General features: G+C 33.7%; 1 protein-coding gene across 5 annotated transcripts; it reads left to right on the forward strand.

The window, feature by feature from the left end:
- The first annotated feature begins 1,845 nt into the window (after nucleotides 1-1,845).
- Nucleotides 1,846-23,323, forward strand: LOC121410413 (serine/threonine-protein kinase Nek4-like). 5 transcript variants are annotated; one of them, XR_005969332.1, is made up of 17 exons: nucleotides 1,846-1,975; nucleotides 6,205-6,308; nucleotides 6,561-6,827; nucleotides 8,593-8,790; nucleotides 9,430-9,537; nucleotides 9,962-10,119; nucleotides 10,559-10,694; nucleotides 11,973-12,119; nucleotides 13,030-13,200; nucleotides 13,468-13,543; nucleotides 13,980-14,080; nucleotides 14,458-14,603; nucleotides 15,030-15,256; nucleotides 15,783-15,922; nucleotides 17,647-17,667; nucleotides 19,407-22,872; nucleotides 22,983-23,323. XR_005969332.1 is itself a non-coding variant. In XM_041602488.1 (16 exons), the coding sequence occupies exons 2-16, from the start codon at nucleotides 6,216-6,218 to the stop codon at nucleotides 19,500-19,502; spliced, it is 2,085 nt and encodes a 694-aa protein (XP_041458422.1). In that variant the 5' UTR covers nucleotides 1,846-1,975; nucleotides 6,205-6,215; the 3' UTR covers nucleotides 19,503-23,323. The 5 variants fall into 5 exon arrangements, 4 of the variants coding, with proteins under 4 accessions (XP_041458422.1, XP_041458424.1, XP_041458425.1 ...); XM_041602488.1 differs by having other exon boundaries at nucleotides 19,407-23,323; XM_041602490.1 differs by having other exon boundaries at nucleotides 11,976-12,119; nucleotides 19,407-23,323.
- Nucleotides 23,324-24,356: the final 1,033 nt, after the last annotated feature.

Here is a 24,356-nt window from a genome sequence, read left to right on the forward strand (position 1 = left end):
CCATAATAATTTGGTATTTTGTTTTCAACGATCTATATCTGTATCATTCAATAAAACCTTTAAAGCACCTAATTGCCCAAAGCAAAAATGTCAAATTTCTTTAGGGGAGATATTGTCATTGAAGGGATAAACAAATCAACATTCGTTTAAAGCATTTATTACCATATCTTTTTGTGAGACCAGAACGTTTGGTAAAATAATTTCAGGATTCCGTCGGAGCCGGTGGTTTTATTTTTACTAATCGAAAAAAAGCGGAACATCTTCTAGCTGTCAAAAGGCCTTCACACATGTTTTTTTCTACTTATATGAAATTTTATTTCAAAGAGTATTCCTTAGTTTCATTTATTTCTATTTCTAATTTTTCATACAAATTTGTGTAATATGATAGCACTTCATTAATAATTGCTTTATTTTCACAAAAAGTATATTTTCCATTTTCAGATTTTAACTGTGTTTTTTTCTCCCTCTTTTTATTTTATTTTTCCTTCATTCATTCATTTACACTGACTCTTATTCCCTCACTTTTCGCCCCTGTCTTGTTTTTTTCTTCTATTTTATGTCAATACATCAATTAATTCATTTTGTATAACTGTTCGATGTTACATTTGATTTTGATTTTATTTATTTCTGCATTCAAGATATATGCAACATAACATCAAGGTGATACATTTAAGTTTTACAAAGTAATAAAGCAATAATCATAATAAAGCAATGAAAAATAAATATCAACAAGAAGCAATATTCAATCGAAAGAAAATGAATGCAGGAGACCGCCATCGTGAGCGGTTAAGCTTGAAAATGATGGCGGCCTCATTTCTTTTGAAGTGAACAAAACAATGCTTCTAGTTTACATTTTGTTATATCTCATAACCATTGATTTTTGTTGACAATATTTCTGTGAGAACTTTTTAATAACCCCATAGGCAATAACGGTTTTTACGTGGCAGTCATGGGCCACTTTTCATCATTTTATGATGGCAACATCAGGCCCAATGAACAATCTAAAAAAAATGCACCATGAGTTAATTCAATTGTTGTTCTGATAGTCTTTATCTTTTAGTATAGATATATTAATTTTCCTATATCCAGGTCCTATATCTTAATATTACTAAATCTAACTTTTAGCGAAATCGCATTATGATCAGCCCGTATTGCAGGTCCGATATCACATGATAAAATTTTGTGGGAATCAGTGAGATTCGATCAACCAAAATCCTAATCTTGAGTCTCCTTTAAGCGTAATGTTCTTAGCTCCATGTAAACTGCTTAACGTTTTTATTGATCTTTCTCCAAATGTCTATTATTTTTATATTTTGCAATAGTTTTGTTAAAATAATTTTCGTAATAATTAATTTTCGCACACAAAATGCATGTCATTTTTAACAAGAACACAATTTTAATCAATTAATTCGGGTGGTGAATGATTTCAATTATCTCTAGGACACTTCTACAATCTTATGCAAAATTAAATGAAAAAAAATAATATCTCTCTAAATTTTCTTAGGGTTGGTGCTTATTACCTCACATTGAAACAGTATTTTGTATTTTAACTTGCAAATATTCTTCCATATATATCAACTGAACATATTCTAACCCATGCTGAATAGCAAACTACGTGAATGGTTTGTTCCATGCGAAAAGAAACATGGACCCTGCCATTCATTTCTCACAAGTTTTTTCCAAGTCACATGACCGAAAATTTTCTTGAAGAAAGATAAAGTTTCCTTAATGTTTGATGTGTACCATACTACATCTCTATGATGTGTACGGGGAAGACTCATAGAGATGTATCTCTATGGGAAGACTAAAGGCCAAAGAAATGTTACCAGTCTCTCTCTCATCCTCCAAATTTTACCATTGCACGAACTGTGGCGTTTCGTTGCTAGAGGAACGATTACATTTCTTTCTAATTTATCCTGTAAGTTAAGGAATTTACAATAGATTGTTCTCTTTATTCCGTGGAATATTGCAAGGGGTAAGATATTTGACAATTTATAATTGCTTTTAGATGTCACCAAATGATTTTCAGCAACATTTATTATTTAATTATGCCACTACCATACCAAATCGATAACCAAACCAAGCTCTGCCTCTGGATCGTTGGTCCGGGATTAACCCTACAGGCTCCGCCGCGGCGGAGCCCTGTAGGGTTAGTCCGGGATGTGCGTCCGGGATTGAGAGGCTAGCTGCCTCTGTCTGATTATTAAGCCTTAAGGTTACCGGTAATCTAATCCAGGGAGCTCCGGCCCACGGGCCGAAACTTAGGACTCGTCCGTGTAATATGAGGCAGGGGATACTCTCCAAAATGAGGTAGAATAATTGGGTCGCAATACCACCTCAAACATTGTCAAATAAAAGGGGAAAAATAAATTATGCACTTATCCGTTGGATGAAGGTCTATTGCTATTTTGCATTGTCAGATTAGTGACATTGTCTTGTCTGACTCTTGCTTGAGCCATTTGAGGACTCTTTATAATGATGTCTTTTTTGAACTGGAGTCTTGACTATCCCCTCTCATATATATGCATTAGAAACACATGTAAACAAAGATGGAATTCCCTAGGAAAGCAATCTTTTATATTAAAAATCACGTAAATGGTCGTGATTTTATTAATCTCTACATCTTCCTAATGCGTAGGAAGGTTTTAAAAAGATAGTCAATTAAAATGTTAAAAAATAAAGGTTTCTTACGAGATCGATGTCACGTAAATCCCTCGATCCAAATGTACACAATGCAAATACAATAGGGTTGTTGTTGGTTGGTTGTGTTTAGTGTGGAAGTGGCGATATCCGATGATTTCCGCCAGGCTAAGCGAGAGGGATTCCACCCTCCCCTCCGGGGGGGGGGGGCACTTACATTGATGAGTGGATACCATGTGCGACCAAAAAAACACATAAAAAGGATGTCTTTTTCACGATAGGGCACGTTACGTACGTAACGTGATAAGGGTGTCAAAAACACAAAAATAATGAAAAAAGGGTATGTATTTCGCTAGGAAAATTACCTGTTTCGGGTCGAATTTGTGGGGATGATAAAGCAAAATTAAAATGGTTTATAAAGGATGTCCTTTTTTGCCCCATCACTTCGTGTTTAGAGTCCGATTTGTGCGAGGTGTAGAAGGTGGGGTCGTACTAAACCAAATAAGGTAAAGCCGAAGAACCCGTAACAATAAAACATTCCTGTACCTGTTTAGGGGTTCATTTCAGGGAATATTTGCCAATCTTGAGTATCGTTTTGGTCCCAATACTTGTTAAGGGTACGGTTTCACACGCCAATACTTGTTAAGGGGTGCATTTTCAGAATATGGAAATTACGTGTTTTGGGTGTTTTTCGAGACCCCATGGTCGCGCATGGTATCCACTCGTGAATGGAAGTGGCCCCCCCCCCCCCCCCCCCCCGGCCTCCCCTGTACAGCTCTCATTCGATTTTGCTATTAATTGCACTGTGTGTGAGATATAAATGTAGATTCACAGAGGAAAGGCATTGTGGAGTATTAAAATCTTATTCAGTATTTTGTTTAAACATTGTTTATTAGATTTAACAGTTAGTACTCGTGCTTGTGTTTTCCTTTTATGGAAGGGTCGACCCTTGAACCGCTTATGTATGACATACATCCGGTTGGCGATACCGTTTTGAAGAACAATTTATAGATAAAAATTATTTCACAAATAATAACATTTATTACATGATTATAAATAATTTGTATAATCATGTATTCAAATATAAAGCATAATTTGTCTCTAAGATAGAACAAGAGAAAATAAACCCCGGAGGGGCCACTTACATTGACGAGTGGATACCATGCGCGACCAAAAAAACACGTAAAAAGGATGTCTTTTTCACGATAGGGCACGTTACGTACGTAACGTGATAAGGGTGTCAAAAACACAAAAATAATGAAAAAAGGGTATCTATTTCGCTAGGAAAATTACGTGTTTAGGGTCGAATTTGCGGGGATGATAAAACAAAATTCAAATGTTTTATAAAGGATGTCCTATTTGCCCCAACACTTCGTGTTTAGAGTCCGATTTGCGCAAGGTGTAGAAGATGGGGTCGTACTAAACCAAATAAGGTAAAGCCGACGACCGAAGGACCCGTAACAATAAAACATTCCTGTACTTGTTTAGGGGTTCATTTCTGGGAATATTTGCCAAGAGTATATCGTGTTGTTTCCAATACTTGTTAAGGGTGGGGTTTCACACGCCAATACTTGTTTAGGGGTGCAATTTCTGAATATGGAAATTACGTGTTTAGGGTGCTTTTCGAGACCCCATGGTCGCGCATGGTATCCACTTGTGAATGGAAGTGGCCCCCCCGGGAAATAAACAAAACATTGCCAACCTTATTTCACCACACAGGCAGTCCCAAGACCTAACACTTTATATCATAACCTTGTTTACTGAATGAGTGCCATGGCGTGGACCACTGGACCTATGATCTAGCCCACGCCATCATTCTACAGTGTGTATCAAAAAAAGTTTACACTTTGAGAAAGCCCAAGGAATTAAAAATTATGCAAGATGTGGGTAATTTTTCACATATTATGTTGGGTTTGAGTCTCATCTATCCAATAAAAGTAAAAGTTTTGACAGAGTGTTACATTTGAGTGAGCACTGTCCATTTTTGTAAAACTTGCAGAAATACTCATTTTCAAGCTGTGTCAAGGGGGAAGGGGGCCCCTAGGGCGAAATCAAACTTACCCTGCGATACATTTCTCATAGATCCCCCTTCCACTTTTAGTCAATAGAAATAAAATGTATACATTCAAGCATTTTGTAACAATTTTACCACCCAAATTCAAATTTAAACACTTAATAAGCACAACCTTTACCCTTTTTGTACCAGCTGGATCTGAGGACATAACTAAATCTGAATAAAAGTTTATACATGTATCAGACATCTCCAGCATGGTTTCACTAAGTTTTTATCATTTAATCATTTGACAATGATTAACAAATTGAAAATCAAGCCTAAGCAATTTCATGTAAATGACAGCTCAATATAAAGCAAATATCGTTAAGATGGCCTTGGTGTGTGGGGGTGTGGGGTGGGGCGCAATGCACTCTTTGGGCAAGGAAACAAGTTTAAAAGGGTAAAAGATATCTTCAAATCAATTTTATTTAGCTAAACTCCACTTGTTCTTCATGATTAAGGTCTACTTTTATTCACATAACTATTTCAAAGTTCTGCGCAAATCATTTTTTCAGGAACTTTTCAAAAGTAAGTGGTGTTCACTTGAGCAGAAATATTTTTTGACAGTTATATAATTTTACAGGATTTTTTCTTAGTATAAACTTTTTTTGATACGCACTGTATATAGTCCTTGCCATTTGACTTCGGAGTCTTGTGCATTTTTTTTAGGCCAATGCAGGTAATGATTTGAGTCAGGGCATGGATGAAGCTACAAGTGCTCTTATGGGTTCAAAAAAAGTACTCCAAAAGGTCAAGAACACATGTTACACACTTTTCTATTGCGTGTGCATACATTGCATGTGGAGTATTGTGTCTTGACATTAGTCTGTATGTGCTTTTACTTGGCACATGTGTTGTGATAGGACTGTGGGGGAGTTAAACCCAGGCCAGGGTCAGACCAGTGTGTGTACCACTAAAATAAAGAAATGCATCAGAAATCAGTATTGCCAAAGACAATGAATTAATTTAGGCCTATGTTTCCTTAATCTTTTTTCACATGGTACTATTATTTCCAAACATTTGTCAACAAGTTATAGTTATTCAATAATATTATGAAGCTGGATTTCTCAATTTTCTAGCTTGAATTTATCTTTCCTTAATGTTGTCATCCCGGTATGTGTGGGCAACCATATTTTTCTGTTTGTGACCAATGAACGTAGAAGCATCAACACATTGCTGCGTAGAAGCGACCAAACGAGCAGAACAATATATAAATGTAGTATGTTACATACTTTTTATTATGCGTCACAATTAACAATATCATGTGCTAATGCGCTCATATTTACAGACATGATAGAATATATTTAGATTTTAAATGACAATAATTTTGTGTTAAACCAAATTGAATTGAAAAGGGGTAACAAAACCACCTATTAGTGCCAGGCAGAGTTCAAAATGCAAGGCCATACATGTATGAAGATACATGTATGTGGTGACATTGTCAATTATCAGGTTCAAATGGGTAACACATACATACTAAATATTGATATTTGTTGTTATCAATTTCTTAGGAGAAACCAAGATGTCACTTGATATGTATGAACATCTCAAGGTGGTAGGGAAAGGAAGCTATGGAGAAGTGTGGCTAGTCAAACATAAAAAAGACAAAAAACAGGTAAGATTCATTGTTTATTTTAAATTGATGTACTTCATGTACATACAAATTCACAGATATAAAGTAATCATTTTATATGAATTGTTAAAAAGATTCCTTGTCAAAAGCAATTGGAAGGTTGGGCTGTTTTACAAGCACATATGAAAAATCTTATTTTCCATAATCCAATTCTAACAAGGAAGGCATCTTTTTCAGTATTTGTATACAATTTATCCTACATTGTACATGTTACTTGCTTCGTTTCAATTTCAGTTTGTTATTAAGAAAATGGAACTGCTCCGAGCGTCCAAGAGGGAGAAGAAAGCTGCAGAACAAGAAGCAAAGTTACTATCCAAGCTACGTCACCCGAACATTGTATCCTACAAGGATTCATTTGAGAGTGAGGAGGGTTTCTTATACATAGTAATGGGATTCTGTGATGGTGGAGATCTATATACTAGACTAAAGCAACAGAAGGCTGTAGCCTTAGAGGAACGTCAGGTTGTTGAATGGTTTGTCCAGATTGCCATGGCTTTACAGGTGAGAAATTTATAACCTGTCTAATTTCACAAGGCAAATAAGATATATTTTTATAGGAATGTGTCTGTATATCTTCAACTCCTTTGGATATATTTTATTACCACGTAAATTTGATTTACATGTATTTTCAGTTTTAAAAATCTAACAAGTGAGTACACCACCCATGATTATGTTGATTAATAAGAATAATTTTGAATAAGTGATTCATGGTCATAATCTCTACACTTCTACCATAATTAGGCCTACTTGATATTTAACAATTTTTGTCTCACCTGCGAAGCAAAGTGAGACTATAGGCGCCGCTTTTCCGACGGCAACGGCGGCGGCGTCAACATCAAATCTTAACCTGAGGTTAAGTTTTTGAAATGACGTCATAACTTAGAAAGTATATGGACCTAGTTAATAAAACTTGGCCATAAGGTTAATCAAGTATTACTGAACATCCATTAGAGTTTCATGTCACATGACCAAGGTCAAAGGTCATTTAGGGTCAATGAACTTAGACCATGTTGGAGGATTCAACATCGAAATCTTAACCTGAGGTTAAGTTTTTGAAATGTCATCATAACTTAGAAAATATATGGACCTAGTTCATGAAACGTGGACATAAGGTTAATCAAGTATCACTGAACATCCTGCCTGAGTTTCACGTCACATGACCAAGGTCAAAGGTCATTTAGGGTCAATGAACTTTGGCCGATTTCGGGATATCTGGTGAATTCCAATCATAACTTTGAAAGTTTATGGATCTGATTCATGAAACTTAGACATAATAGTAATCAAGCATCACTGAAAATTTTGTGCAAGTTTCAGGTCTCACGATTAAGGTCAAAGGTCATTTAGGGTCAATGAACTTTGGCCGAATCGGGGTATCTGTTGAATTACCATCATAACTTTGAAAGTTTATTGGTCTAGTTCGTTAAACTTGGACATTAGAGTAATCAAGTATCACTGAACATCCTGTGCGCGTTTCAGGTCACATGACCAAGGTCAAAGGTCAATGAACTTTGGCCGAATTGGGTGTATCTGTTGAATTACCATCATAACTTTGAAAGTTTATGGATCTGATTCATGAAACTTGTACATAAGAGTAATCAAGTATCACTGAACATCCTGTTTGAGTTTCAGGTCACGTGATCAAGGTCAAAGGTCATTTAGGGTCAATGAACTTTGGCCGAATCGGGGTATCTGTTGAATTACCATCATAACTTTGAAAGTTTATTGGTCTAGTTCGTTAAACTTGGACATTAGAGTAATCAAGTATCACTGAACATCCTGTGCGTGTTTCAGGTCACATGACCAAGGTCAAAGGTCAATGAACTTTGGCCGAATTGGGTGTATCTGTTGAATAACCATCATATCTCTGTAAGTTTATTGGTCTAGTTCATAAAAAGTGGACATAAGAGTAACCATGTATCACTGAACATCTTGTGCAAGTTAGAGTAGTATTCAAAGTCAGCACTGCTGCTATATTGAACTGCGTGATGCAGGTGAGACGGCCAGAGGCATTCCACTTGTTTTTCTTATACACTCAAATTCTTGGCTGGTCATGATATTGTAACCAACTTGCAATTTTATTTAATTGCTATTTAATTGCCTTTCAAGCTTTTAAAAGTAAAGCAATACTTTATTTTAAAAGATAAATGCTATTGATTGAAATGGAAGGAAAATATGCTAAATCACCTCTATTGTTTGAAAATACAAAGCATGGTTATTTACATAGTGAATATTTAGCTTGTACAATTTCTTTATTAAAATTATTTAGTATATGCATGAGCGAAACATACTCCATCGGGACCTGAAAACACAGAATATTTTCCTGACTAAGAGCAAGATCATCAAGGTTGGTGACCTAGGTATCGCTAGGGTTTTGGAAGGCAACAATGACATGGCTACAACCTTAATTGGAACACCCTATTACATGAGTCCTGAGCTATTCAGCAATAGGCCTTACAATCATAAGGTAAATCATCATCACCATGTATAAATTTGCTAATTTGTATAATTACATTGTTTATTTTCTTACTGTCTTGGTGTATTGTGTAACTATGCAGATGTAGAGAAAGATATAAATTTCGATTATTCATGGACAGAGATTTCTTAATGTAGCATTTACATTATGATTCATGTAACCTGTAGTTAAGAAATGCATTGCCAAAAGCAAATGCATACATGTGTTCTGTTATAAGAAATGTATGTCAAAATGTGAAAATACTTTCAAATACAGGACAACCTTGTTGTAAATTTTAGATGGTTAAAATATATATTATTGTGATTATTGCAGATAAAAGAAAGTGATTTTCTAATCAAGTTTAATGTAAAACATATCAAAATTTGGGAAGAGATATTATGAGGTACATATATGTAGCAGTAATGTGGCGTTGTTTTGCCAGAAATCGGTATATTACACATTACATATTAGGATATAGGAAGTAGGATAATTTCACAGACTGTATAATTTTCAGCACAATGAAGAAAATGATTTTTGTTGTAATGTCATTAGAGTATGTGTATTGTAAGCTTAGAAAGTCAGTTTGTTATTACTTCAGTGTTATTCAATTATCATATGATTAATCCAGTTTCTGTCTTATCGTTTGCAAAGTCTGATGTATGGGCCTTAGGTTGCTGTGTATATGAGATGACCACACTCAAACATGCCTTCAATGCAAAGGATATGAATTCTTTAGTTTACAAGATACTAAGAGGAAAGGTAAGTTGATAGTTTCATCTTGTTTAGAAATTGTATTGATTAATTATATTAAACTGACCCCCTTTTTGAACATTCATTGAATTATCTCAGTAAATATAGTGATTAAAGTACCATATTTCTTACAATAATGTTATCAAAATTATTTTTTTTATTGATTCGTTTAGAAATTATCTAGTAATGAATTCTGATTATATTTGTTTGAATAACATTCATACACACACATGGAGTTTATATTTCAATTGCATTTCATTCACATATGAATGAAATGATACGAGTATTTTCCTTTAAGAAATTTATATTAACAAAATATCTTACTGGACACATATACACTTCTTAACCTTCTAGATATAAATCTAGATATACACAATTAAAAGTATTTGATAAAGGGAATAGTTGAGTGATTGTGCTTTGACCTTGATTTCAGATGCCTGCTATGCCTCAACAGTACAGCACAGAACTGGTTGAACTCATCAAGGCAACATTGAATCAGAGTCCAGAGAAGAGACCTAGTGTATCCAGACTTCTACGCAACCCATATATTAAGAAACACATAGCTATCTTCCTTGAGGGAACGAGAGCCAGGTAGGATTAGACTATTCATTTTACTCTTTTTACTGCTGAATCCTTCAATTCTACAAAACCTTAATTCAGTCATTGAATAGTATGCATTGCAAATGGATTGATGGTAATGTTATAATACTATAATGTTATATGAAATAGTATATCTAGATGTATGTGCAGTCTTGATATCAAACTGAACTTCATATTCCTTAGACTATTTCCAGCTCCTCCACTTTATGCACATGCAGACTCGCAATTATTATTTTTAGCATGAAATTAATGATGATTGAGATTATACAGAATGAAATAATTGCTGAAAGCATGCCGTGTTATAATGCTGTTTTTTTCTCTGATTTTAATTTTTTTAATCTTACAGAATTAAAAAAAATTTATATATCTCAAGAAAGGAGTAGATACCATTCCAGAAACTATACCATGGATTCATTTATCTTTCTTACAGGAGACCAAGCACATCTTCTGAAAGTAGTAGGAGAGGGTCTAAAGCTGACATCCAGGAAATTGAAGAACAGTCCACACCAGACAGCGAGACAGGTGGAAAAGATCTTCCTGCTATCTCTGAGGTTCCTTCCAAAAAGGTAAAACTTGTTGATGTATATATGTTGAAAATATAGCTAAAATTATACATTCAGACCTCAACTAGGCCAGATTCATCCAAATCTTCTCATGGCAGAATCCTCCCTGCAAAATCTTGTGAATTGTGAGATTTCCTTTCTCTACAAATTTAACCTCTTTCCTCAAGTCAAATAAAATATTATTGCATTGTTGGAAAGAGTAAATGTTACTCTTTTATATTGGCTATTTATTTTGTATAAACTAATTTGGTAAGTAAGTGAATTTCATGCTTGAAAAGGTGCCTCAAAACTGAAATTTCTTCCTCTATTTTCTCTTGTAAATTGTACCAAACTTTTTATTTTGAGCCTCAATGATATCCATATTAACATAAAGCTGAAAGTCTGTACTTTCTCACAATGTCATTCCTGATATATGGCACCTTTTAATCGTGTCAAGATTACACTTTTTCCACCAAGATACAAGACAAGATTTCTGATATTTCTGAGTAACAAGAAATCCAGAGTTCTTATTGGCTGGTGTGGATAATTTGAAGAGATTATCACAAGCACATGTTGAGTTTGACCTTAGGGAAGCCCTAGCATGGAAACCGTTGGAATTTGGATGGGTGTTTGGCCTCTGACCAATCATAGTGCCGTATTCTTGTTTTCAAGCTGCTAAATGTACATGTACTTGGCCTATGAAAAGTGTGGTCTTGAACCGAATAAATCACATCTATTAAATCCTATATCATTTTAGAGCGCAGATCTTCAGCTTTATCATGATCTAGAAATCATTTGGGCTTAAACAAATATAAAGTGTAAAACATGATGAGGTGAAAATAATTATTTTTCAGCATGTTTGAGATCAAAAGTTTTACCTACATTACAAAAGTTTTTAATAAATTCAAATACATGACCTAAAAGAACGATTCTTCTTTACAGACAAAAACATAGAATTTAGAGCAGCAATGACCAAATTATAATTGATGTTTTGGTTTACACCCAGCTAATTAGATTTGCATTTAATTCAATACATGCATTTCTGTGCACAGTGCTCTCTCAGTATGATTATTTTTATTATCATTTTAGTGATTAAAAAAGCTTACAGCTTACAATCAATACCAGGTATGTTGTAATGATTTTTTTTCCAGTTGTTTTGAGACAGTTTCTTCACATTTAAATTTCACAACCAGAATTGCACTTTTTCTTGAATCAGAACATTAATCATAAGACAGTAGCTTTGAATGCTTGACTTGCTGGGAGATCATTCAATGAACATATGTATATCATTCTTTTACAAAGCAGGTAAAAGATAACCAGAGTAAATCTTCCACTCCAAGACCCATTTCAGCCGGGAAGGAAAGAAAGAGTGCACAAGGTGTTAGGAAATCACAACCATCGGCAAGCAAAGAAGGAAAGTCAAGAAGTAATGTCAAAACACCTTCAGAGGTAAGATCTTGAGATTCATTTGTCAACCTCTTATAACAAATCTGATCATTTTTATGTATAATCTATATGTGACAGGAAAATTCATCTTGTCTGCTGCAAGCATTGAAAAAAAAAATATGAAGTAGTTTTTCATACCCCTGCCAACTGAAGTTTGGAGGGGGTTTATAGGAATCAGTGTATGGTCTGTCGGTCCATTGCAAATCTTGCACGTTGAACTTCTTCCTCAATTTTTAACCAATTATCTTGAAATTTGGACCACACATTGGTCTTGGGGTAATGATGTGCAAAACACATTTTTCATAGGTGTTTAAAATTGTACTACCATGGTAACGGCATAAAATGCAAAAAATTAGGTGCAAATCTTGTGCATCTAACTACTTTTTCAATTTTTAACCAATTCTGTTGAAATTTGGACCAAACATTAATCTTGGGGTATAGATGTGGAAAACACATTTTTTGTACATGTTGAAAATTGCATTGCCATGAAAACAGCATAAAATGCCAAAATAAGGTCCAGATCTTGCGCTTCAAACTGCTTTCTCAATTTTTAACAAATTCTCTTGAAATTTGGACCACAAGTTGGTTTTGAGGTGAAGATGTGCACAGCATATATTTTGTGTGTGTTGGAAATCATGTTGCCATGGTAACAACATAATATAAGCCCCAAGTTGGGGAAAAATCTTCTGGTTCAAACTTCTTGATCAGTTTTCAACCTATTCTCATGAACTTTGGCTCACACGTTCGTCCTGAGATAAAAATATTCAGGACATATTTTTGCATGTGTCAGAAATCATGTTGCCATGGTAACAATATATTATATGTAAAAAATCAGGCAAAAATCTTGTAGTTCAAACTACTTCATCAGTTTTTAAACCTTTTTTAGAAGATTTGTTAACTATCTTTATTTCAGCCCAAGCTTCCACCCAAAAAATCAAGGCCTCTACCAGTTCCTCCAAAAGGTGGGACTCCAGAAACAAGTAAAGGTGCCAAGAGGTCAACAAACTCAGCAAGTTCTTCAAGAACTTCATCTACAAGTTCAGTGAGCAACTCTAGAGATGATGCAAGTACACCAAGAACAGATGTAGGTCAAGCAATGTTTTTCATTATTAGCCTTTTCTGCATTCTAGTATGTTTCGGGACTATTGCATCTTCTTTGCGATGGAACACTCCATACAAACTTTGATAGGATGTGGGGCAATAATATTTTAATGTACAGAAGAAACAAACATGATCTTTAAAAGAAGCTAGATAAGCTTTGATTGAATGTAAGATAAAAGAAGAGTGTGTGATTCTATTAAAGCAAAGCAGCATGACAGACATCAGTTTATTTGTATTTTTTTCATTACAGAGAGGTTCTTCTGCAAGAGCTCGAAGGAGAGAGAAGTTGAGAGAATCACAGGAACATCAGTCACCATTATCACAAGGTAATTAGATGACATTAAACCATAAAAACTTTCCTTTTTTATTCTTAATATTATCAGGTGTAGATGTAAGGAGTGACCGTTGATGCCAACTTTCCTTTCCATTGGATCATTGGTTTGATGAAATGGGTTATTCCATTTTTCAATATTAGAAAATAGTAATGTTTCCTTGTGGATTATCATACAAAGAGAATGGAGCTAAAATTGAGTTCAGTACCCTAATGAGAAAATTTCTAAATATTTTTGAAAAATTAAAGTTTTCATTTTCTTTAATTTGACAAGAACCAAACTGTTGAGATGATGACAATGGATGATCTATAAGAATGAGTGAAACCTGCAGCTTGCTACCCTGTCATCTTGTGTGTTTTTTCACATGATGATACATGAGTACATCTGTAAACAATTTATCTGGCATTTTATTTCTTCTATGTTGTTGTAGTAAGAAGAAGTTCTGATGCTGTTCATCGAAGCCATGATGAAACAGATAGTAATCATTCAAGGAGACCAGTCAGTCATACCAAGTCAGATCCTGGCTCAAAGGTTTGTTAGTCATACATTGTATAACTCAAAACTTATTGATCATCAGTTTTCATTTTCAATACACATAGACTCAGTTTGGTGGTGAAGTCAGATTAGGTACTGGTGCCCTATTACCGACCGTTTATGTGTGTATTGTCCATACAATATTAATTGTTAATCAAGTTTGTTTTCTTGTTTCCTAAATTTTATGCCCAAGAACAATTCTAGTAGATTTGACGAAATAAATGTAATGCTAACTTTGATTCGATGAAAGTTCAAAATGCTTTCCAAAAAAATGCTGTGAAAAAATGACCATCAGTATCAAGCATGCCCTCTGGGTAGGATAAATACTGTTAACAAGTGACTTTGTATTCCTTTCTTCCTATATCTATATGTAGGAGTCACCAGCATCATCCTCAACATCACACTCTAGGGATGAAAGAACAAACCGACATACCCGCTCAGAAAGTAGAGATACAGACTCAACGATATCAGATGAGGAGGAGGAAGAGGATGACAACAAGAGTTCAGGAAAGAAGAAGGGGTGAGTTGATGTTCAAATGATAGATATGGGATTTATAGATCTGAAGTGTATGAATATTGACTTCTGGCTCTCAAAAAAGCAAAAATTCAGGCAACAAGGTTTGAGTTGATGTTCTTCAGCAAAGAAGGGTGGTAATTTTTGATGATGTCAGATGATGATTTATGAAGATATCTAGTATGATTATTCCCTTTTGACTCAACTAATCCATTGCAGGGGGCATGGCACAGTAAATAAAATAAAGTCATTTATATATTTTTTTCAAAAAAGGATTGCTTCTTGGACATGCAATGAAAAAACATTCTGTACTAGCACAATCATGATTTTCAACTTGTAGCCTTTTCATCTAACTTTTTTCTGTATTTAATGAAATGCATATTTTTGCATAGCTTAGCATTTCAAAGTTTTTTGTCTTCCTTTTGTAATCAGTGATGGTGATGAAATGGAAGAGTTCTCCAATCTTCTTGCAACAACTCTAAGGATTGAAAAGAAGAAGAAAGTTGTAGGTGAAGGTGGAGACTTTGGTCGAGACTCCCCAGACACTCCAGAGGAACCTAGTCCACCACCCTCAGCTAGACCAGGATCTGGTTCTAATCTTAATGGAACTCAGGATATAGCCATAGAAGCAGCAGCTCCTAGAGCACCAAAAGGACTAGGTTATTATTTCAATAATGTGTTATTGTATTACAATAAAGTTATATATGTTTCTTGATTTCTATACTTTTTACCCTTTTCATTTGAGTTACTGGTTTAGGGTATTTTTTTACAACTTACCTTAAAATGTTTGAGTGATGGAACTAGTATTAAATATTTACTTGTCTTTGAAGTTTGTTTCCACATAATTTTTTTAATTATAACAATGATAATGCAATTTATTCATTGTTCATATCCACTCTACATTGTACAGTAGTTGCTGCTAAGTATTATCATTTAAGAAAATGTTGAATCATAGTCATAGTTTTTATCTCACATTAGATGTCTTATGAAATTAAACAGATTTTAATTTTCAATTCATCACTTCATTTCATTCATTTTTTTTGTGTATCATTTTCTGTCTATCCTCCTTTTCAAGCAGTCTGAAGTCATTTCAAAAGCCTTCACTTGGATTTGATTTAAAAAAGAAAGGAACAAAATAGTCTGAATTTGATATGAAAATTTTTTAATGTCATTGCTTTCGTTCAGGTAATGCAACAATGACAACATCTGGTCGTCTGATGGACCGTATTGCTATGCTAAGGAAAGACATCATGCAAGGCATTGGTATTGAGCTATTAACACAGGCCTATGAGATCTTAGAGAAAGATGATGATGAAGATACAGAGGTAGGTTAAATATCAAGATTCTTCTGAAGTTTTGATGTTGTTAAATCATGAAATCGAATGATGCTAAAACCATTCATTTTTTCAAATTTAGCAATTTATTCCAAGTAACTCTGATATTCATTACAGCTTAATAAGACTGTTTAATCACTTAGCTGTGTAGTATGCCTAATTTAATATAGTTTACAGATAGCAGTTTTATGAATGTGAACCCTGCCCATCATGTTTTAAATCTGAAAAGAATTAAAGTATATATTTCTCATATTATGAAAGCAATCAGAAAGGAATATAATTAGATAATTATGGAAAATACCGTCCTTTTGTCCAATCATTTTCATGCCTTTTTGCTTACTAACAGCTTTTAAAAAAATGCAATATGCTGTTTTCAAAATGTATTCATTGCTCATTCAAGAGCACTAGCCTTGTTAAAGGTAAAAAGCAGTAGTAGCAGCAGATTATTATTTCATGAGAAGTTTTAAATCAAGGTTGATTGTCAAAATATTATCATACATCTAAATCTGGTACATTAATGTAAACTTTACTAAAATCATGAAATCTAAGCATGATATCGATAATTCTGATGATCACTACCGCAGAAAAGCATATGTTGGACAGTGTGTTAATATTGCTTTGAAAAATACCAGACTTTTGATGGAATTCCATACTTAATTTGCTCATTTCTCAGCAATTACATATTTTTCTTCCAGACCTATTTAGCAGATTTTTTATTTATACAAGCACTTGGGTGGCAAATTTATTGGATTCTGTGCAAACTCATTGTCTCACCTGCATAGCAGAGTGAGACTATAGGCGCCACTTTTGCGACGACGGCGGCGGCATCAACACCAAATCTTAACCTAAGGTTAAGTTTTTGAAATGACAGCATAACTTAGAAATTATATGGACCTAGTTAATGAAACTTGGCCATAAGATTAATCAAGTATTACTAAACATCCTGCCAGAGTTTCATGTCACATGACCAAGGTCAAAGGTCATTTAGGGTCAATGAACTTAGACCATGTTGGGGAATCAACATCAAAATCTTAACCTGAGGTTCAATTTTTGAAATTTCATCATAACTTAGAAAATATATGGACCTAGTTCATGAAACTTGGACATAAGGTTAATCAAATATCACCAAACATCCTGCATGAGTTTCATGTCACATGACCAAGGTCAAAGGTCATTTAGGGTCAATTAATCTCAGTAAAGTGTATTGGTCTAGTTCATAAAATGTGGAAATAAGAGTAACCAAGTATCACTGAACATCTTGTGTGAGTTATACTAGTAGTAGTTTTCAAAGTCAGCACTGCTGCTATGTTGAATCGCGTGATGCAGGTGAGACGGCCAGAGGAATTCCACTTGTTTTGATATCGTTACCACAACTGGTATTTATCTTTAGGATATAGTGTATTTATTACAATAGAACATCAATTGTCTGCATCAGTTGTTTCTACTTTGGACGACCATTACATTCATCAAATGTTGCAGTAACTATATGTAATTGGGTATTCTCAATATTGAAAGAGAATAAACATTTAATGAGATCAAGAATGAGTTCATTGCTTTCAAGTCACTTCATATACTTTAGATATGAACATAAATTGGTCTATTAGGTGTAAAATATAGATTAGAGAATACAAAAGAATAACTGGTAAATGTGTACAAAAGAGAAAAAAATTGATTAAATTTGTGTACTCTCCGTTGTGATTTATATTCTTAATCAGATGGATAAAGAGTATCGAGAGGTTAGTTTTATCATACTATTTGAGAGTATTTGAGGGTTTTAAATATTTTTACTGTCAGGGATTGCTCTCTCTCTTCTCTCAATAGAACTTATGCCTGGTTAGCACCCTACTGACTGACACCATTACCAGATTTTTATTCTTATTTCGCCTCTTTTCATTTGGGATTCTTCTTTGCCACTATCATAGTCTATCACAGGATTTCTGTTTTTGTGATCCCAGTATTGAAAAGTGGAGAATTTTTGTTTGTGTGGTAATTTCTTGTGGGTACTCATTTTTGCTGTGTTTATTCGTTGTAGGACCTAAAGATATTATATGAGGAGTGTGAATCATTCAGTTGGATGATGGCATTTAATGATTTACTTCACAGTTTACTGTCTTCTTTCAAATACATTTAGATTTTGTTGCTTTCTTCAAAACCTCATCTCTAGTCTAATTTTTTTCTATTAGGCTTTATCTTCGAGGTTTATACAATTGTTACTTCTGTTGAATCTGTTTGCAGTATCAGGTTTGATATGATGTTATCTGATTTATCTGGATAGTTTGCTCACAAGGTTTGGTAATTTTCCATACCGAGTTATTTTAACTGTACCTCATATGAAAGCTTTCTGCCATATTTGTATGACTACCGTGTAAGAACAAAAATAAACACTGTCACAACTCAGAAAGAGCAGTGGCAAGGGAGGTTCTTGACTAGTATGGATAGCGATACGATAAATGAACCCATGTATTGGTTCTTTGGAACAGCAAACCTAGGTACTTCTGTTGACTGAAGAGAGTCAAGAGGGCAGATGTATATAGGTGTAGGGAAGTTGCCATTGGAGTCACTATTCTATATGATTCCTTGATGGGAATATGACTGAATAGGCCAATGTGGAGGATAAGCAGATAAAGAAATGCCTCTCATAATATATCTCTGGTTGATTTACATCATAAGTTAAAGTACTGTTTTTGTGTGATCTACTGCAGGAGGGTTTGGATTGTTGCCATGGATACATGCTTGAAATTTTAACGTGCTAAGAGAAGCTCTTCAATAATGATAAATTTAAGGTCATACTGACACATTCAGGGTCCTTTTTGTTGAGTTGCATCGAGCTATGCTTTCTTCTGGAGGATATTCTTTGATGACCAAATGATGAAGTAAAGGATGCTTATTTTATATTTCATGTTTGATCGAGTCTTAGTTGAATTTGGTTGCTTGAAGTTTGATATTGTCAATATATAGGGACCCCTGATTTTTTTTTCCAGTTATGGGGGGGGGGTTGATTTAGTGAGTTTAGCCATTGGTGGTATGTTAAAGAGTTTTTTTTTTTAATTATTGTGGATAGAGTATTGGAAGAAGGAATATGGTAAAGTATAAAGCATCTCATGGCTCTTGTATAGGTATGTGTAGCTCAACAGTGGTAGAGCCAATAAATTTTCCTCAGGCTTTGTGCATTACACAGATTCTTGAAATAAAGGATTTATCTTCATTATTCCAGCCTGATTAAATCATTCTTGTGATTCAGCACCCCAAGACTTCTTACATTAGAACCTCTTTGCAGCTTAGAAAAAAAGTACAGCTAATAATTCAAAGGCTGTTTCCAAAGGTTCAGTTTGACTGCACCTTGTATTCAAGTTTCAATTTTTTAAAGATGCCATAGAAAGAAGTCCTGTTTCTCTTTTTAATTTTTAACATCAATAAAATTGACTTAATCTTTGTCTTCTGTGTCTTCAATATTCTTTGTATTGTTTCTTTTCAGACCCAGTTAATGCAATTAATGGGAAAACAGAAGTTTGACATCTATGGAGGCAAAATATGGCAGTTGAAATTCTGTGAAGAGACTGTATTTGGATGAAATACCTTTAAGTCAAGATAAAAAGGAAAGATCTTATGAATTCATATCTTCATCAGTGTGTGTAGTATTGGAAAAGAAGGTGAGTGTGGCATAAACAAATACAGATATGTTATACCGACTTGGTGCGGTAGAGTACCTGTGTTTATGTGAGATGATGTCCACATAAAGAAGAAAAGAAATGCTACTTTGTAAAATATTTCTTGCTGTAATCTGCAAATGTGGACCAACAACTTGAAACTTTTTACTGTTATTTGTTTTCTGTAAAACCTATATAGTTAAGTATAGATATCAAGATTTATCATCAGATTGTAGTGATATGACAGACAACAGAATACAATACCTATTGTATTATGCACCTGTAAACGATTCAAACCACCAATTTTCATTTGATTATTATATTTAATATATTACTCCTAATCTGTTATTTATATATGGATTCTGTAAATTGTAGATATGTGAAATGAGATATAAAAATAGAAGGATATAGTGATAGAGAAATGTGTGTTTATTTTCCGTCCATGTGGGTACAAATTTGACAAAGTTGTGAGTTTAAAAATGAATTGAATTGATTTTATAGGTCTCATTACAAAATGAAACAAGTAAAAGCTGTTGATGTTATCATTTCATTTTCATAATCAGGATTTAAAATACATTTATCATACATCTCTTCCTTAACCAAACATGGAAAACTTTGTGGTTAAGAAATTTTCAGAGGAAGTGTTTGTATTCAAAAAGTTTGTGCTAGAATAATCCTGGCTATCATGTTTGTTTTCTTGTTAAGTGAACCGTTTTCTTTTATCTATATTCTATTTTCAAAACCATTGTGATTTTCTAATATTTACTCAGTACTAAATGCAAGAAAGTGGAGGAGAAGCAGTGGCATGTATAGTATAACATACTAGAAAAGTTAGGCTTTACTGAGAGCTTTAAACCATGCTGTTAATGCTGTATCGTCATTGTGTTCTGTTTATACTAGAAATCAATTGACATTTGTTATTTTGTGTTTTCATTTCCTTCCTTCCGGTGAAATAAAATGTAATGGATTATGTTACAATTTTTATCTATTTCTCCTTTCAAATTGAATTTGTCCAACACGAAATAAAAGTGTTAAAAATACATGTACATTGTCAAACACGAAATAAAAGTGTTAAAAATACATGTACATTGTAAACTAGAATTAGGTACATAAAGGTAATTTGTCAGTGTCTTACAACTGTAAATTTTGCTTTTTAATATAAAAATTGTCAAGATGAATTCCAACCGATATGAAGCAAATAATGAGTTGTTTCTCCGATACTTTTCAGCACTGCAAATTCCATGAGTGCTCCATCAAACACAATTTTTTTTTAATGCTGCATCAGTTACAAAATCTTGGATATGATGTGAAAATTTATTTACCCACTATACTGTACTACTTAATGTTATAAATTGCAGCAGGCTGCTATGACCCCTTTTGACAATATGTTTATTCATGGAAATGCTTCAAAATTGTAATTAATCTCCCAAGAATCTTTGTAATGTTTTTGATTTAGTTTTAATGCAACAATGAACATACAAGTTGAAATACACTCCCCAAACATTCCAGGTGTACATGTATTACCTATAGGTACTGATTAAAACTTTATACCAAAGTGTAGGCTGAAAGTATATGTGCATGATAGAATTACTCAACCTAATTATCTGGGTCCATTACACAAAGGCTTGATTTTTATGATTGATTGTACATTGTAGTCAATGCAATCAAGTGTAGAAAAATGTTCTACAATCATTGCTAAGCTTTGTGTTACGAGCCCCTGGTCTTAAGAACTGTACAGTTGGTCGTTCAGGCACCACTCAAGGTATGGTATGCTGTGATTCACTCTTATGAATGGTGTTAATATGTAATCCTTCTGGCATGTATACATTTTAGATAGCGTTCGAACACTCATTATTGGCATATCCTGCCTATGTTGTATAGAACACACCTGTGGTAGAGGTAGAAATCCTATTGGTATCAGTATCATCCCTTGTACAAGTGTCTTACAATGTACTTTTTATGTGCCTAAACTTTTTTTAGTGTTCCTGAATAATACTCAAATAGTCTAATAAAAAGGGAAGATTAAGATTATTTCATTTCTCATCACAATCTTTTGATTTCTTTGAATATGAGTCTGAAGTTTTTTTTCAAGTTTTGTTCTAATACCAGCCAAATGTGAATCATGACTGAATAAGTCAATTATCTGTATTCTTCTGCATATGTAGATATTGTGCCTATGCCATAGTAGTTATATAAATTGAATTATTCATTTGGAGTGTAGTTGTGCATTAATAGACATGGTATTTTGCTTGTTGACCAAGAAAAAAGGTGATGTTTGCCTTGTAATGAATATATATTGAATTATTAAAGACAGAAGATTCTGGCTAATTCATATTTTATTTTGTAGAGTTTCACAGTGTAATCTGTTTATTCATGGTTTTCTTAGAAGACATCTTTTTGTGTTTCTTTCCTTCTCCATCTCTCTCTCTCCCCCCCCCCCCATCTCTTTTTTTTTCTTTTCTCTTTCTCCCCCTCTCCCATATCCTCTAGGAAGTAAAAGAAATGACCAGACAATCTCAAAAGTAGTACTGTAAACAAATATTGATGGAAGTATATATATCAATTATGAAGCAATTACTAGTTATAATCCAACATGATACACACATAGTACTTAGTTTTGTGTCTCGCCTGACTGAAGTTCGGTAGAGACATAGTAGTAATCACCTTTCCTGTTAGTCTGTTCGAAAATGTTAAACATTTTCGAACAGACTAACAGGAAAAGAGATAGTTATTGTTCAATTTGCTCTCATTACTTTATTTCTACACCAATTTAGTTCATACTTTGTACATATGATCCTTGGTAAATATCACATGTGTGTCCGGGAGGGTGATGGGGTCAAAATTCATCTAGGGGTCAAAAGGTCAAATAATATGAGGCCATGTCTGTTCCAAAAATGTTAAAAATTATTTTCAGTTTGCTCTCATTTCTTTATTTCTGCATCAAATATGTTGAGACTTGGTACATTATGATCATAGGGTACTACCACATATGTGTCCATGAGGGTGATGGGGTCAAAGGTTACATAAGGTAAAAAGTTCAAGCTTTTGTTCGACTTGCTCTTATTTCTGCATCAATTATGTTCATGCTTGGCTAATAGGATCCTTGGATAATACATGTACCACATGTGTCTCCATAAGGGTGATGGGGGCAAAGGTCATCTAGGGGTCAAAAGGTCAAGTTTTTGTTCAAAATGCTCTCACTGCTTTATTTCTGCATCAATTATGTTGACACTTGGTTCATATGATCCTTGGGTATTACCATATGCACGTCCATGAGGATGATGGGGTCAAAAGGTCAAATGATAAATGTTTTGTTCAACTTGCTTTTATTTCTTTCTGCATCAGTTATGTTGACACTTCGTTCATATGATCCTGCACGTCCATGAGGGTGATGGGGTCAAAAGGTCAAATGATAATGTTAAATTTTTTGTTCATCTTGCTTTTATTTCTTTCTTTCTGCATCAGTTATGTTGACACTTCGTTCATATGATCCTGCACGTCCATGAGGGTGATGGGGTCAAAAGGTCAAATGATAATGTTAATTTTTTTGTTCATCTTGCTTTTATTTCTTTCTGCATCAGTTATGTTGACACTTCGTTCATATGATCCTTGGGTAATGTCCATGAGAGTGATGGGGTCAAAGGTCAAAATGTCAAGTTCTCATTCAAACTGCTCTAATTTCTTTATTTTTACACTTGGTACAAATAACCATTCGGTAATACCACACATATGTCGATGAGGATAATAAGGTCAAAAGATCTTGCTGCATATTTTATACATCGCGATATCAGGCAAGACTTGTGGTTCACCTTGTTTCCATTTGTAAACCACTTGTCTAATATTCTTATTACATGAATTTTCCTATTTCCCCCTATCCTAATTTTAGGGGAAACCCAATAATTTCTTCCTTGGCTTTTTATTCATTATTGAATTTCATATACCGGTATGATATATATAATATTTTATAAGCCTCTCTTTTTGTGTTCTGTTATAGGATTTCCAGGATCATAATTTGACACATTATATGGATGACTACATGCATTAAGATATATTGCATGAATCTGGCAGTTTTTTGTAATAAACATTTAAAATGATTAATTCTATTTTACATTAACGACTGAGAAGTATGTTTTAATTAATGTTTATAATTCATGTATACATATTGTATTGTACATGGCAGTGAATGCCGTCAGGTAAATATTAAATATAAATAATATAACTCGTAAAATTAAAAGCACCAGTGACCTTTCTTGGAGCTTAATGATGAAGATACTCTACAAAAAAATGTATAATACAAATATCCCTACTATGATATGTATATATATATATATATATATATATATATATATATATATATATATATATATATATATATATATATATATATATATATATATGATACCACCATATTACCTTAACAAAGAAAACACATGTGTAATTGAACTGTTTAAAAAAAAAATACTAATCCTACAAAATACTGTGCAGCCATACAAATTAATGTAAAACATTAAGTCTTGTTCATTTTGCCAAATTCTGTCAGATTATTGAAGACATATCTTCAGAAGAATGATCATTCTATTCAAATTAAAATAAATTTAAAATTTGAAAATCAAAATGGATCTACCTCTTCACCTTTTCACACTCTTCAACAAATAGTGCAATACTTCTACAAATCAGCATATGTCTAAAAGGTTCTATATTGATCAAATAAACACTATTATCTTATATACCAATTTTTATTTACATAATCTTAGTCAACAAACATAAAAAAACAAATG

Source organism: Lytechinus variegatus, chromosome 3 (assembly GCF_018143015.1).
Source record: "Lytechinus variegatus isolate NC3 chromosome 3, Lvar_3.0, whole genome shotgun sequence".
Lineage (NCBI taxonomy): Eukaryota > Metazoa > Echinodermata > Echinoidea > Temnopleuroida > Toxopneustidae > Lytechinus > Lytechinus variegatus.

Bases quoted from the DNA above. Each gene is read 5' to 3' on its own strand.
- LOC121410413 (XM_041602488.1), top strand. From the start codon at position 6,216: ATGTCACTTGATATGTATGAACATCTCAAGGTGGTAGGGAAAGGAAGC. The intron at 14,604-15,029 runs GTGAGTTGATGT...TTTTGTAATCAG, and splicing joins AGTTCAGGAAAGAAGAAGGG to TGATGGTGATGAAATGGAAG. The intron at 15,257-15,782 runs GTTATTATTTCA...GCTTTCGTTCAG, and splicing joins TAGAGCACCAAAAGGACTAG to GTAATGCAACAATGACAACA.